At 40.3% G+C, this 17,376-nt stretch overlaps 1 protein-coding gene across 1 annotated transcript in view; it reads left to right on the top strand.

Moving 5' to 3' along the window:
- The window catches only part of igsf11 (immunoglobulin superfamily member 11), a 116,078-nt gene extending 102,319 nt beyond the window's left edge, over positions 1 to 13,759 (top strand). Inside the window, exons 4-8 of the mRNA XM_083985850.1 lie at positions 6,926 to 7,133; positions 7,889 to 8,044; positions 9,410 to 9,532; positions 10,690 to 10,837; positions 13,178 to 13,759. Coding sequence (XP_083841976.1) covers positions 6,926 to 7,133; positions 7,889 to 8,044; positions 9,410 to 9,532; positions 10,690 to 10,837; positions 13,178 to 13,748 — 1,206 coding nt within the window. The 3' untranslated portion in view covers positions 13,749 to 13,759. The remainder of the gene's footprint in view (positions 1 to 6,925; positions 7,134 to 7,888; positions 8,045 to 9,409; positions 9,533 to 10,689; positions 10,838 to 13,177) is intronic.
- The last annotated feature ends 3,617 nt before the right edge of the window (positions 13,760 to 17,376 follow it).

Here is a 17,376-nt window from a genome sequence, read left to right on the forward strand (position 1 = left end):
AACAAAAAAGAAAAAAACCTGTGTCCAGAAGGGTGAAGCTGAAACTTATTGTGTAACGGTTGCAGTGTGCTCCTGCCTTGCACAATGGCCGTTAGAATAACATAATGACCACTGACTTATTCATATACATGTTTGATTGTTAGATTTATTACTATATACTATATCAAAGAGTGTATAGCTATTGGTCTATATAATGTACTGTATTTCCACTAACTTTCTCGGAAAAACGATTTCTTTCCACCTCTGGCCCCTGTTTCACCTCCAGCTGCCTGAGGAAACTGAATTTCTCTCTGAATGAATCTCCCGAGGGTCCTTCTCCTTTTTTTCCCTCCTTATATATTAAAACAAAGCATATTTTTGTTTTATTCCCCCCCTCCTCCCTCTCTTCTCGGTCTGAAAAGCCCATTGAGACGCAGAGTGGCTCGAGTTCATGCATCAACTTGACCTGAATTGACCTGAGCCACAGTCAGACTTACTCTATCAATGCTTCCATACAGTGATAACATTAAATGCATCACGAGGAAAACTTGGTAACTTAGAACCTGCAGCTGATTGGTCTAAATAGTTTTCATATGCTTTTGGAAAGTAGCTCAATAACCACGTCATCAAAATATACAGTATACGTTACGTCCATTATGTTTGGAACATGTCTCAGAGGATAGATGGAGATAACAGTGGCGGCTAAATTGTTGGAAGGCTGTAGGGGTTTAGAGATTTATTCGGGCTTTATTGAGGCGATGGCAGTGTCCCTCGTGTCTGGGGCCAACGGGGCCCCTGGGTCAGTCAGAAGTAGGCTACGGTCATGGGACTGGTGGTACGGTGATGGAAAATATCATAAGGTTTACTGTGTGCATCCAGTCATGGCTCACACTTACAGAGTGCATCACAGAACAAGATAAGACTCATAAGAAGGATACGCACTGCAAAAACTCAAAATCTTTCCAAGAATGTTTGTCTTATTTCTTGTCAAAATGTCTCATATAGTCAAAACTAATCTCTTTCCACTCAAAATAAGACTCATCACCTAAAAATTGACTTGTTTTTAGACCATTTTCACTTGTTCCAAACAAATTTTCACTTGAAATAAGTAGAAAAATCTGCCAGTGAAAGCACGTTTTTTGTGCTTGTAATAAGGAAGAAAAACTTGTTCCACTATCAGATTTTCTACTTATTTTAAAGCAGAAGTAAGCGATCCGGTCGTTTTGGCTAATGTTGCGTTCCAGGCAGGCTTTTGAAACCGTAAATTACAGCTTCAAGTCACAACTTACGACTTTGTAGCGTTCCAGGCAACCCACTTGTGTTTTTCCGACCTGTTTTACCGGTGAATGTCACTATAACGGCCACTCGTAACTTCCGACCGGTGAACTCGTACCAGATCAAACTGGTACGACTTCACGGTCGGAAAAATACGAGTTTCCTTGAACGCACCATAACAGTCCTCGTCCCTACGTCACCACATTCACGGCGTCCCTTGGCTGCACACACAGCCCTGCATGCCGTTCTCTCTCCTCATTGGATAAAAACTGTAGGATTCGAGAAATGTTTTCTCCTCGGCTCAGAGCAGAGCAGAGGGACTGACAGACCGTGTTTCGGTCCAAACACTCTATGTAAGTGATCGCTGTCGGAAGATATAACTATTTAAGACTTATATTAACACAAAAATATCACTTACTTCTGCTTTAAGTGAAAATAGGCTTGAAAGGAGTAAAAAGTGTCTAAAAACAAACTACTTTTAATATGATGAGTCTTATTTTAAGTATAATGAGATTGTTTTGACTAGAAATTACATTTTGACTAGAAATAAGACAAATATTCTTGGTTAAATATTTGAGTTTTTGCAGTGCAGTACAGTGAGGGAGGATGTTTGAACTATATGTGTGAGTGTGAGCGAGTGCGTGAGTGTGTATAGGATTTTAGGAGGGAGAGGATACAGAAGAGTTTTACCGCCCGGTGAACACTGGGGCATCCAGCTAGTCCAGCTAGAGTTCTTAAGGCCATCCGCCATCTGAGCGCCAGCCATGACCTCTTTTCTCCCCTGCGTACAACTACAAAGCCAACCAGGTCACGCGAGAGGATGAGGTGATTTACGCACACACATCAATGTGGCTCAGTGCAGTGGACAGAGACACAGACTGTAGAGAAATGGTGGAATGTGGCACAAATAAAGCAGAAAATTACACAGTTAAGTCCGGTCCAGTGGGGTATTTATTAAATATCACATGTTTTTCTCTTTTGTTTTGGGACACTACAGGCAAAAACACTGTTTTTTCATGCACTGATCAATTTTGAGATTTTGGGCTATTTTTCTTCCTTAACACGTATTCTTTCAGAAAAGTCAAAAGAAATGGTAGAAAATCCACAACCCTCTACCGCACAGCGTTGCCCTCAGGCAACGCAAAGTTTTCTTAGGCCCCATGTCCAACACAAGTTTCTTTAAATTATAAAAACCAATCAGATTAGTCAAAGAACTATCTAAGAATAATCCAATGAGGAGTGGGAGTCACTGTGATGCATCATTTGGAGGCGGGAAGCTCTTTTCTGACATGCGGCCATCACAGCACATGGTCTGAGAAAAAGGTAAGATTTTTTGTACTACTAAACGTATTTAGACTGATATAAACTGCAAATAAAAAATATGTTAGCATGCATAAAGGTGTAAATAAGCCTTTTGTCAGGTTTTATGAAGTTTTTTTCATTTAGTTTCTTCAGAAATACAGTTTTTCTATTTGTTGCCCGAGGGCAACGTTGTGCAATAAGGGGTAATTTTTAAGACTGTATGTGTGAACATTGTTTTGGAGGGGTAGTCACATTATTACATGTTTGTGTGAAGAGTTTTAGTTTTAAATATGTGTTTTAACCTATTTGTTTACTGGGAATAACTAATTTTCACACATTTCGACAGCTAACATGGACGTAAGACAGTTTTATGGAGGGAAAGTGAGGAACCAGCACATAAGGGAAATCCCATCAGAAAGTGAGATAGAAAGCAGTGACAATGATGAGGACTGGACTCAACAGCAAGGTTTGAGCAGAAGTGAAAAAAGAGCATAAAATATTGTTTCTGTTTATTATTGATCTCATTTTTACATTGTGGAAGGGAACTGATTAGGTTTGAATAGTAGGTTTATATTGGTTTATACATAGGCACTAAACAAAACAGGAGTCAGATATCAAGCTGTAGTCTTCATATTGTGTTATTAAATTATTAAGAAATTGATCTTAATATTACCTTTAATATCTCTATAACCTTTCAAGATGGAGAAAGCAAGGATGAAGAGGAAGAGGAAGAGAAAGCAGGGACCCACGGCTCCCATCCCCAACCCAGACATCCCACTGGTCAGTGATGTCTGAAAAGAAGGGAAGGTGCAGGGTCCCTGGGTGTCCAGGAACACCAAAGGTCATGTGCAGAAAATGTGATGTGCACCTCTGCTTTACTACACAGAGTAACTGTTTTGTGAAGTTTCACATTGAATGAAATCCGCTCGGACAAAACCTCCCACTGGCCATTCATGGATGAGGAGAAGGGAAGGTGAAGAAATGGAGGTATGTGAAGAAAGTATAGAAGGGTAGGTGAAGAAATTGATGTATGAGAAGAGAGTGTAATGTGTAATCTGCCTTACTACACGGTTCATGAAGTTTCTGTTAGTTAGTTCTGTTAGTTGCTCTTTCAGTCTAGATAGGCGTACATGATATTGATGATATTTACACAATGTTATGTGTATCAGAAGTGTTCTTTTTATGAAATGGTTGTTTATTTTATTTTTTTAATCTTATGTTCTACTGCTTTCTAAGCATTGTCTCATGATATGTAAATGAGTTATATTCTCTGCGATTGTGTACCATTAGTGCACAACGTTGCCCTCAGGCAACAGAAAAATATTTTGGAAAGGGGGGTGTCCAAATATAATTTTTTTTTTTTTTTCAATAAAATATCCCCAAATTAACTCAAAAATGGTGTGGAGTATTTTTTATCATTCATCACCAGAATGTGTGCAGTAGAGGGTTAAGGTGTTTATTTTACTTCATTTTGTCTCTTTCGTCAGTAGATTTCTCCTAAATTTACCAAAACTTATAACATGCTACTGTGACAATTATGTAGGCTCCAAAAACTGTCATCTCCTCTATATCTGCAACCAATCATAAAAGTGTGATTTACATTAATAATCTGTGGAATTTTACAGTACAAGTCTTTAAAGGCAGTTTTCTCAAAATGAGTTTTTCCTCAGACTCTGAGCTACAAATCTCCACTTCAGCAGCACTTAGAGACACCAAACCTTCCAGTTTTATTCCTGTGACAGGGGATTGTTGACATATCATTCACAGCCTGATTTATACAACATTTTATCCCTAAAAACAAGGCGAAATTAGATTTTTTTTAAAGGCTGGTGGCAGCATTTTCTCATTTACAAAGTGATAAAAAGAGATATCCACAATCCCCTCTATAAAAACTTCTGACTCTAATATGTCAACAAAATAAAACGACAAATTTTGAAAGGGGCTTTATCAATTTTTCAGATTTGGGTTCTGGAAATGTATGCAAATTAGCACATACAGTATATCATCAGATATTGCCTCATTTACATATTTAAACATTAAATTTGACAAAACGTGTAATACAAAAAATATTTGTCTTAATGTAAGTGATAAACTTGGGAAGTTTCATGGTGATATCTGTTAGTTAAAATGTTTACCCTATTCACCTGTAGTGTCTCCCCTTAATTGTCAGAAATTCAAAAACCACGGGAACACAAACAAAAACAAAAAGCAGAGACAGGTGTAAGACACTGCACAGGTTAGGGCCTCCTTTAATCCCCTTTCATTCATGTGCACACAACCACACACACACACGCACACACACTGAATGTCGAGGCCGATTGATTGGATCACTTTCACAGAGCGTGCAGATTATACTGTCAGGTCATCAGGAGTGTAGAGTCAGGTCGTAGCTGTCCGTTAGAGACACACACACAGACACACAGACAGAAGAGTGGACTGACAAAATGTAAGTGAGAGCTGACAATTATTAGACTGAGAAACAGTTACCAGGACAATCACATGCGCGCTATTCAAAACTGATGCATGCCTCTTGAGTCAATGAATACACACAACGGACACACATATACACATACATGTACACACATACACATACACACACATAGGAGATGCAGTTGCAGACTCTCATCACAGCTGAGGAGCTGCCTATTCATCTGCACATAAGAGGACAAAGCGAGCGGACCGCGTTCAGGAAATTGCAGCCGTGCAATTTACAACAGTTAAGCAGTGGTGGAGGACACGGTCACATACACACTCTCACGCATTCACACACACATAAACGGACACACACACACACACACACACTGGTGCTGGTTGTTTCCCTGCCTGGGTCTTTGAACAGTTCAATGAGGGCTCTTTTCACCAAAGTGAATAGCCCCTCTGATTCGCCTCCACGCTTCGTGTGTTCGTACGTGCGTGTGAGTTGACGTGCGTGCGTGTGTGTGTTAGAGCCAGGCTTGTGTGCGCATACCATGCACTTGTGTGTGTGTGTGTGTGTGTGTCCTCTTCATCTTTTGTGTGGGCCCAGCTGAGGGGTGAGAGCTGTTTTGCATGTGGCTCAGCTTCACAAACGAGCTGTTCAGCCGGAGTTTGAAGCCTGAGGGAAGCTTTTCAACAAACTGATCCTTCATTGCTCTTTAATTTGGACCCGAGACAAGCTCACCTCGACCTGGAGGCACAAAGTGTCATCTCACTGTGACCATTCACAAAGGTTTTGGTTGAATTTCTCTCCGGATTAGATTCCATGTGCAGAGCAGTGCCTGCGATGCCTCCCCTTCAAATTGCAGTTTATATATTTCCAAGATAAAATGTTTTCAATTATGCATACCATTTAGTGGAGGCTTTTATCTGAAGAGTCTTATAGGACCATAAAAGCATACTTTTAGTATGTAGTCGTCCTTTTCTTGGAATTTACCCACTGAGCTAGAAAGGACCACTTTCAAATAAAAGGTTTTTTTAGTTTGTCTGTCTGTTTGTTTGTTTGTTTGTTTGTTTGTCTGTTTTTTTTCCTCTCAGGACACAAAAGTCAGTTTACTTCTTTTACTTCCTCTGCCCCCTGTCAAGATGTTTAATAGCCTCTCAGTAGAACTAGGTCTCCCTCTAGTGACAGATACTTGTAACAGGTCACTAAAGGAAACATATTTGTGCACACATCCAATAACACAAAGCACTGATTTCATATGATTTCAACAAAAGTCATAAGATTGATATAATATTTCTGCCATACAAAGGCTTTTGACCAATCAAAAGTGTGACACATTCTCTCCAATCTGGTAGAATTTGATATTGGCACTGCTAAAATTTCCAGAGTTATTGGGCTTTTTATTTTGCTGTCCATCCAAAAAAACACTGTGAAACCAAGGCAAAGTGCAGTATCTGCAAAGAGTAACTGTACTCCCTACATACTAGAATTCCTCTGGAGTAAAACCAAGGCAAAGTGCAGTATCTGTAGCTAATACCAAGCCAAAGTGAAGTATCTGCACCAAAACCAAGGCAAAAGTGCAGTATCCGCCATAAAATGGTCAAAATTGGTCAGAAAGACAAACTACAAAATACATTTCATTCAGTCCACCTTTATCTAATCAATTATAAACTTGGTAGTTATTCATAATTTACTTAAACCTGACAATGAAAACACAAAAAGCAGTTTTTCTCAGTTTGGCATTTTTACAGATACTGCACTTTGCCTTTGTAGGGTAGATTTAGTGTCTTTCATCGGACAATAATTTATGTCTCTTTTCTTTCCCCCCCATATTCTTCTCCCTCTCTGCCATCCTCCCCTTCTCATTCACTTTTCTATTACACCAATATTTTTCTTCCCATCCTTCTCTCCATCCTCCGTCCTTCTGTCCCTGTGACATCCCGTTTCCAGGTGATAATCTACCAGGGCGGCCAGGTGTTCAGCCTCGCCAACCACCTCAATGGCCGTGTGGGTTTCGTGGCCACCATGCCAAGCACAAGTGCCTCCATCTTCATCAACAACACCCAGCTGTCCGACACTGGGACCTACCAGTGCCTGGTCAACAACCTCCCAGACAGAGGAGGGCGCAACATCGGCGTCATCGGGCTCACAGTGTTGGGTAACTACTCACACACCTCCACTAGTAGGGATGTCACAATTACTTGTTTTCACAATAAATCGTGGTATTAAACGCCACAATTAATTAATCGTAAAGATTCCTAAATACCAAAAAAAGATTATGTATGAACCGTGTTGGCAGATGTGCGCCAAAGTAAAGGTAGTTGCACATTTAACTAACGTAACATTGAACTGGTAGGGGTTTAAATGCTAGAGTGTCATTTGTAATTAAAAAAATATTAAAATGAACTTAAACATTTGGTATCGATGACAATTAATGACTTGAATATTTCAAACACTTCCCCTGGCGGATTAATAATTGGTCATATTTTAATAGATATTTAAAATATTTTATAATTAGTAATGTATATTTTAACTATATTTGATGTTACACCTTAATAGTGTTGTGAAATTAATTAATGCATAATAATCGTGATAATCGTAATACCGTGATTATTTCTCTGACAATAATCGTACTAAAAACAATCTTTTATCGTGACATCCCTAACCTCCACAGATGATTGATTTTATCATCACAGTGGCAAATTATAGGAGGCTGAGTGTTTATTTTTCAGCTTGAGGAATCTTTAAAGATAGAAATTTAAGCAGCTTGTCAGCGCTGTTGGAAATATGAGGCTCTCAGCTTTCAGCTTTTTTTTTTTTTTTAATACATCATTTCCTCCTTGATTAGGAAAACATCACATTTTCTTTATAAAGTGGTTTAACATGACACCGCCCACTCTCTCCGTCTGCCAGTGCCCCCCTCGGTGCCAGCCTGTCGAATCCAGGGCACTCTGGATGTCGGCAGTGACATCATGATGTTCTGCAGCTCAGATGAAGGTATTCCTACGCCGTCCTACTCCTGGGAGAAACTGGACGCGCTGCCCAAGCTGCCGCACAACGCCATGCAAGGTATTACAAACAAGCTGGCCGTCGGAGTTCCCTTTTGCCCCACCTTCGCTGGTAAATCTCACACAAATATATAGCGCAGCTGAGACTCAGCAACAAACCCCACCATCAACTGCCCACCTGAAGGTTTCCCCCCGGGGTGATGATGGATGGATGGATGCAGTGATTGAGATCATGTGATTTGTCAATGAGTGTGTGTCAGGAGTGTATTTGTGTATATGTGTATGGACAAAGTGATGGTTTTGTGCGGTCTCTCATGCTGAATCCCAACTCTATCACAGTGGACTGGTACGATCGCTCCAGCCACTCTGTTTTTACGTATTCATTCACATGTGTTACTGTAGAGCTGCAGTTGGTTTTCAGCAACAGAGATCGAGTGTAGTGAACTCTCCTTTTTTATTTTCCAGCTGTCGTTCATTGAAATTATCTTCATCACTTTCACTTTTCTTTGTTTGTACACTACTGGTCAACAACTGGCTATTAAACAAAGAGCTCGTATCAGGCTGATATAAACAAAGCACATCAAGTGCAGACGGCAGAATCCCACCACAATAAAGTCCATGTTTTAACATCTATGGATTGCAGACAGTGGGGGAGGATGCTATATTTAAAGGAAGTGAATCATAATTGCAAGTATGCATGCATGTCCTTATTTGTGAAATGCTAGCATGTCAGCTGACAACATGCCAACATCTAATAGAGCTTCAAAGACGCCAAATTCAGCTCAGCACAATTATAGTTGTGTTGGTTAAACAAAAACTTTGTCATATTGTTTCCATCATTTGGACATCCTGCTTATTAAATATTTGTTCACGCATTCATTATTATATTTTAACTTGTATAAGATTATTCCACATTTTCTCCCACTAAGGAACAAGTGATATTCATTTGTGAGCGTTTTCTGCTGTTTGCACTTGAAACCACTTCCTGGCTTTCTGGCTCACCTCTTATCACTCAAATATTCAGAAAATGCTGAAGCCTTTCGAGGCCCAGTAGTGTACATCCCAGTGACTTTGAGCTCACAACTCAACCCCCTTCATCATTTATGAAAGAAGGAAACTGCAGCACTTTTTTTTTAAACCGCACAGTAACTAAGACACTTTTACACTTTGTGTTAAGGGTACATAGCACCCTCTATTGGTAGATAGTTGTTCAGTTGAATGTATTGCAATATTTAAAACATTAGTATGAATAATGTTTATAATTTTGAATAACTTTTCCAGTTGAACATGTTTCAGATTATGTTACAGTATGACTTTACTTTGTACTATTTTTTGCTGTGGTTTCTGATTTGATTTGGGTGTGTCTGTGTGGTTCTATTATACTGTGTGTCACTTTACATGATGGCTGTGTGTGTGACTCTTTCAGACCAGATGCAGGGCACCGTCACTCTGAGAAACATCAGCACCAGCACTTCAGGACTCTACCAATGTACCTCCAGCAACGCTATTGGCAAGAGCACCTGTCTGCTCAACCTGCAGGTTGTAGCACGTAAGTACGCTCGTGTCACACTCTTATTGTCATCTACCGGCAGCCTGACACATGGCTGACATATGGATGAGTCTGTGCACATTTATAAATGGAAAAGCTGCCTTCTCGCCTTCACACAAACACTGTCAAACAGACAGATACGCAGAAAAACAAGCAAATAAACAAAGGACACGACCAGAGAATCTTGCAGATAGTAGCAGTCGCCACATCTGCCACCAGTCAGAGAGAGAGACAGAGTGACGGTTTAGGTCAAACAAGGTCAGACAGCTTGGATAGCTTGACAGGAGGGACTGTAACATGATTTTCAGTCTTCTTCTTTTTTTCATCTGACAATATGTGACAAGCTGACGCTCACTGTCAGAAGGGTACAGGCCGTGTGCTGAGTCAAGTCAAGTCTTATTTATATAACAACATATCACAAATTTACCTCAAAGGCTTTGACAATCTGTACAAAATTACAATACAACTGTCCTTAGACAGTCAATACCAGCATGATGCTGTCTTATGTCAAGCATGGCTTGGCAGTAGTGAACAGTTTGGTGCATCAGGGCTTCATTATTTTAAGGTACATGTAGTATGAAATCCAACACATATTCCAAGCTGTCCTGGATTTCTCTGTTTCCATTCTTTACTTGCTACATACTTATTTTTGGACGGCACACACTGCTCTTGTCCATCAAAGAAACTATAAACAGTGACACTTAATAAGTAGCTGCTGTTATTCAGGTAAAAACTGCCATGAAGCTCTGGAAGTGCATTTTTGTTCGATATGTTACCCAAATGGTCTCCAGCCCATCCTTGATAACTAACTTTGTGTCTTCATAACTTAATGTGCCACTTATTTATTTATTACTATTTATTCTTATTCTTGGTCTCTGTTATTAAATTGTGCCACTCCACACAATTATGTGACAATGGCTTAAGTGCCTCAGCCCCCTGGGGATATGTACTAATCTGCATATTGTACTCCTGTTTATCATCTGCTGCTTGTTGTTATGCCATGGTTGTTGTTTGTGTTTTTTTACGCCAGAACTGCTTGAACTGAATTGCCCCCCGGGGGACTAATAAAGTTGTCTGAACTGAACTAACACTGAACTTGCTGTCCATTATGTGGCCTGGCTTGTGAAACCATCTCCTCCTGTCTGTGTGTCTTGCAGCCCAGCCTCAGAGTGTAGGACTGATAGCAGGGACCATTGCTACAGGAGTCCTAGCTGTCGTCATCTGTTCCCTTCTAGTGGTGGTCACTCTCTTCTACTGGAAGAACAAGAACAAATACGATGAGGAGGAGATACCCAACGAGATCAGGTTGGTCACGTGTCATTTAGCTGCTCTAGGTTCCAGTGTGAGAAGAGAAAGGCAAGATACTACTACTACTATAATAGATGTATTTGCTTAAAGGGACATTGTGTAACTTCTCCTGTTATCTATTCACGAAAATCGATTATTTGGTTCAAAAGTCTGTTTTTCATTAATCAGTAATCCCCCCCAACAAACTGAAGTGTTCCTTTCAGCTCTGAATTAGCCGTTCATATCATTCATATCTACATGGAGCGGGTAAGCTTGGTGCTGGCTGCCATGTCGTGTCGCCATGTTTTTGCGCTCAGTGGCAGCGTGACGGTAGGAAACCACGGAAACTCACCGGAGGCACCGGAGCCGTCGGCTCAGGTCGAGGTGGCGTCTGTGAAAAGTCACCGTGGTAACGCAGTGAGGAGGAATGGAACGTTACACTGATGCTGCATTCACCTGCAGTCGGGCAGACGGCCGTCGGTAACAAACCAGATGTCATTTTAGTCACAGAAGTCGAGAGAAAGCCGGTAAAACGTGGGTCAGGTCAACAATACCACATCACCATGACAACATATTGTGACGTGTATTGTTTTGCCTCGTGCTGACGGACCACTTGTTTATTTAGAGGCTTGTTTATGCCGTTACGTGCAGTGGCTGTCGTCCGTCTGCCGTCTGCCCAATTTCACGTGAATGCAGCATGAAAAATACGATTGAGTTGCTTGCGATATACAACCGCAACGCTAGATGGGAGGAATTCCTACACAATGTACCTTTAAAGCCTCAAACTGGGATTGTTATCAGCCTATGCGTTTTGTACTATGTCGGAGTAGCGACTCTATTTGTTGTCTATATCTACTCAATTTTACAAGGTGTTAAGATGCAGCAGCAGTTTTGTGTTTTCCTTGTAGAATAATTAATCTGTCAGCTTCATTTTACCTCCTGGCAGCAATTATTTTTCCATTATCAATAATTTGTCTGTTCAAACGGTCTGTGAAGCTTTTTCACTTGTTTACATGGGCTGCAATTTCTCCCCTAAGTCACTCCATGGATTGTTTGGAGGATCATTGTTCAGATATCTGAGGCTTTGGTTGATGGGATCACAGCTGCGACATTTTTTTTTTTTTTTCACAACTTCAATGAAGTTCAATCATGCATTCACTCTTCTCGCTCAGAAAATCACAATGAATGGTCTCTATCTTATTGCAGCCAAATATATCAGGAACAAAACTGATAAACTAAAAAAAACACAGATGAACACATTGGTATTGATATCTTTTTTTAAGAGAACAGAGGGAACAAAGAACAAAAAAGGAAAAATAAGCTGTTTTTGATGTTCTTTCTCACTTTCCTTCACTCTCACTCTGTGTGTGTTGCAACTTGACTACACAGAGAAGCCTCTTTTAAATTTTTAATGACTCATAGAGCATTGGTGCTGAATATTTGAAGATAAACTAATTGCCAATCTTACTACTATCACTTCTTATATTAGTGATATGAAAGAAGAAGCATCAAGGGTTCAGGAATGTGTTCCTAACGATCAACTAATCCGTGAATTAAATAAAACCCTGAGATTTAACTTTGTTATACCAGTTGGTTATTTATTAGTATCGTTTTTTTTTTACACATCACAAGACAATAAATATGCTGGTTAAACTTAGTGCCTTTATTGATCACATGACCATGACTAGTACAGTTGTAAAGCAAGAATAGTTCATATTTGGTCACTTATAAACACAGCCGACATTATAATGTATCACTTAACTCTTGTTATTGTGTCAAACGTCAATGTAAAACCAAAACAATAAGCTGAAAGCTGCTAAGATGTTCAATAAAGCTGACGGGAGGTTATAGTTCTCTGTGGGTTCATCAATATGAGTCACACTTAATACACTAGTACTGTATTGATAAGAACAACCAGTAAACACAGCATCAATCTTATTCAATTAAATGATAGAATGATAGATGATAGAATACTTTATTAATCCCCAAGGGGAAATTTAAACTGTCACAAGCAGCAGCAAGAGAAAATACATGACAATGGAGAGAGAACAACACAGATCACGAAAGACTGATGTAAAAATACATAAAAACACAGGAAAATCACATAATGCCAAATGGTTAGTTCCACCTTTCTATGTTAGAAACATGAATACAGAGGGAGGACAAATAAATTACATGGTACTGGATAAAAAAAAGGACATAAATGATAAATATGTGGATGAAAGGTGCATGTAAAAGGTCAAAAGTGCTGGGTTCATAGTGAATGAATCAGACGGAGGAGTTGTACAGCTGTATTGCGGTGGGTATGAATGATTGACTGACTGCTTTTCTCCCTCTCTCTCTCTCTCTCCTCAACAGAGAAGATGACCTTCCTCCTAAGAGGTCATCGTCCGTCAAGGCTTTCCACGCAGACGCTTCCTCCTCAGAGAACGACACGCTGACGTCCACCAACACGTACAACAGCCGCTACTGGCACAACCCCAAACCCAACTACGACACCAACTCCTACACCCGCTACAACGGAGACACGCGTCAGACCTTCTCCACCGCGGCCCACGGCGGACACGGACACGCGCACGCGCAGGCCCAGAACGCGGGACACGGTGGCCACAACACGGTGGTCACGGCGCCCGGCTCGGCGCCGCTGTCCCGCCACGCGCCGCCCACGACGGCGGGGACGGCGACGACGGCGTTCGCCAACGGCAGCCACACGCTCCCGCCGCCCAAGACTCTGGTTGTCACGACGAACTCTGCCCCCTCCCCTCCCGCCATCGTGCGCAGCAACGGCACCGTGAGCCTCAAACCGGTGGTGACGTCCACGCACGGGCAACACACGCACTCCTACGCCGTGAGCCAGGCCACGCTGGAGCGGATGGGGGCCGTGCCCGTCATGGTGCCGGCCCAGAGCAGAGCGGGCTCGCTGGTCTGAGATCTGGTTTGGTTGAACTGTTCGACAACAAGACTATAACTGAGCGTTTTGGTCGTGAAGTTTGAAATCCACTGATGAAAACAGAGAGGATACGGGCTAAAGCAGCCCACCGCCCTTTACAACTGTGTCTTTCTCTCTGTTTGTCTCAACCTTTTTATCTTAAAACAAACTCGGATTTTACAGTGCAGAGTTCATTTAATGCCAATTCCTTGATGGACAAGACCCCTTCGTTTTGTAGACGAGCGCTACATGGAACTTTTTCGTCCCCCTTATTAGATGGATTGTGCTGGTGGGAACTAACTTTCCAATCACTTGGTTGATTTCACAAAGCTGGAGTGAATTTTCCAGCACAGCACTGAATCCCCAGATCTTATTCAGGGCTGGATGGTTGTGATGATTGTGTTTTTATTTGGACTCGAAGCAACACAAGGCATTTTCATCTCAGTGTGTCCATACTGCATGGTCAGAGAGGAGTGAGCTTGGATTCCCACATAAATGCATGTGTCCCTTGTTTTAGGATGACAAATTAAGTCCATTATTATTTCAGAGAATTTCTTCTCGCAGTCATTGGAAGTTATGATAGTGCTGATGGGGCTCGTGCATTGAAAAAGTGGATGTTCTGTTGGGAGAGATTTTAAGGATGAAAGAATAAGAATGAAGTAATAGTGGTTAAATGGCCTTAGAAGCTTAGAGAGGGAAGTTTTATCGGGTGCAATACATCACATACTATCCATTTCACTGAATGCAGATATTTTCATTTTTTTTGCACTTTTCAGAGCATATATCAAAACTGCTGTCTTACGAATAATAACTCAGTCTTACCACTGGAAATGCTTACCCATGCAGCATCAGTCGAAACTTTTCTGCACATGGAAAATACCGGTAATATTTGAAGATAGTGCATGCGCTGGGTTTTCAGCTGCACAACACTTTTCACAATTTAAAAGCTACAGTCGTGTTGGCCCGTTGTTTGAACCTGAACCTGCAGATGGATGTTGTCGTAGTCTTTGCTGTGGTCACCCCCCCTTTGCTGTCGTCCGGTTCATGTCACATCAGTGCTGCTTTGAGAGGACGTGGAAAAGAGGATGTCTTATTTCATAAAATGCTTTATAAAGAGACAAATATATATTTAAAGGTGGGTTTTTTTTTCCTTTGACAAAGGCTAACACCTACTGTTTTCTACTGTACATACTGTAACTACAACAGTAGGCTAGATTGTGAATCAAAGAAAATACATAACATGTCTGACTGATACATATTTTACAACTCACGTGTCTTAATTTTAAAACGGTTCTTTTTCTTACATTAGACAACAAGCTGGATTTGATAGTCACTGTTATTGGTTAAAATTAAATGATTTTTTTTTTAAATAATTTCATTTTCTAATGAGTATTGCCATTAATTAACCAGGTCTGAAGTAAATACAGGACGACCATATGTTTCACTCTAATTAACAGACACCTAAGCTGTACATGGTAGAAAGTATCACTGTGTTTCTTAACCTATTGTTTTTATATTTTTTACCAGATTTCACCAGTGCAGAAACAGTTTGAACCATTGTATTATTTGTATTGTACATGCAGTATTGGAAAGTACAGTATTTTCTTTTTCCTTCTTAAAAGTCAATTCTCTCTATTTTTTATTTATGTTTTTTAATTTTTTTTTAAGTGGACACATTTTTACAAAAAAATGTCTCAAATTTTAACAAATGAAATTGATATAATCCAGATAATTTAACAGATTGTATATGGGGAGGTTACAGTAGATGCACTCAAACACAGTTGAAGTGCAGTTGAAGTTGATTTATTTTGACAAAAGTAAGATTTTCCAGTGAGTTTAGAGTCTTATTAACTTATTAATCTAGATGGAAGAAACAGAAATAAACCCAACACATATTTAGATTTTAGGAAGAATAAATACCTGCCGTGGTATTTGCTGTATTGTTGTCATTGTTTACTCAACACATGGATGGATTGGGTCCAGAATACAGATCTAATGAGTCAACACTGGTTTGTTGTCAGACGTCTAGACCAGCACTTTACACAAACCTGGATTTCAAATTAACCCTGAACCTTTCCTTATATTTCCCTGGAGGCCATAATACAGTAGAATGAATTTTGTTTTTACATCTTCATGTGTATTTATTCAGTTATTGATTAGTTACTGCAGTGTGCAGTAGACCGCTCATCAGTCTATATGTGACCCCGGTCAGATTCACACACCTCCTCACAGCTTTCACGCAAACATTCATTGGTTCTTCTGTTTTGTTTTGTTTTGTTTTGTTTCCCTTAAGGCTACAGACAGAGCAGAGCTACAGTGCTTTAACAACCTGTAAGACACACTTATACACACACAGGTCGAAAGTTCAAACACCAACCATTATCTTTCTTGGTCCTTTTTTTGGCTGACAGGCTTTTCAGAATAAAGTCCTCTGTCTGTCTGTGTGGATTCCTCTCACCATTTCTCCCAGTGTCCCTGCTCTGAACACTGGCTGAAAACACTAATGAACAGCTTTTCTTCTAAGATTTTCCAGACTGGAAGAGCTAAACTGAGATTATTTTACACTAACTCTATACTCTTCATTTTCAGTGGAGGAGAGAGAGCACAATCAGTAAAAAATCTACTGAGGTTTTAACCCAGATTAAATAGACATCTCATCTTCTACCCTGGCCATAGGTTGGCATATGGTACACAAGGTGGTATATGGGTTGTACATATATAAATAAATAATGACCTGTGGTATATTGCCAATAATAAAAAACTATCTGTAAATATGTATAAAAATACATCTTGTTCTTACTGTTGGGTTGAAATAGGAACAATAACACTGGAACTTGTAGTGAATAAATATTGTTAATACGTTCTAGTCGGCATCCTGCTCATTTATTTTATGGGTGTGTGTGTGTGCTGCGCTGCTTCCTGATATGAGATGACTCTATCGTTTGCATTTAAATCAGAAAAACAACAACAGCAGAGAATAATCCTTATAGCAGATTATCATCATTTAGAAACAGTTATCCGTATTGTGAGATATTTAAAAGACACTGACTCTTTTTCATGTAAGTATTTGTGTTCACACGGAGCTGCTGGCTCCCACGGTGGCTGAAAACTGTGTCATATGAAAAACACATTTTAGGCTTCGCTCAGCAAAGCTTTCGATGAGGCTCACTCATTGAGCTGTTGGTTTTGCTGCAGGCTGTTAAGACAGCCATAAAGAACAGAAGCTGCACAGAATAACAACATGAACTAGAATTTCTGCCCCGAGGTTATATCCCCCCACCACCCAGACTAGTTTCAAGTTCTGTCTCTGCCAATCCAGAGGTATAAAATATGAACCAATTGTGTGAAATTCCATCTTATTTGGCTAAAAGGTGGTTTGTGAGGTCGAACTGACCTTGACCCTTGACCTTTGGAGTTGTTGGATTGTGTATTTGATGAGTTTGATGAGAGAAACCAAGAAATCCCATTAGCCTCCGTAGCGTAGCTCTGAGCAGCTCGTGGCTCTAAAAATAGCTTGCACCGAAAAATAAAGGTACGAACCTACTCCTAAAACTGTAGGGATTGTGGCAATGGGCCAATTTGCCAAAATGTTGAACTATCCCTTTAAGGAGTTTTTGAGATATTACAT

Source organism: Trachurus trachurus, assembly GCF_905171665.1.
Source record: "Trachurus trachurus genome assembly, chromosome: 13".
NCBI lineage: Eukaryota > Metazoa > Chordata > Actinopteri > Carangiformes > Carangidae > Trachurus > Trachurus trachurus.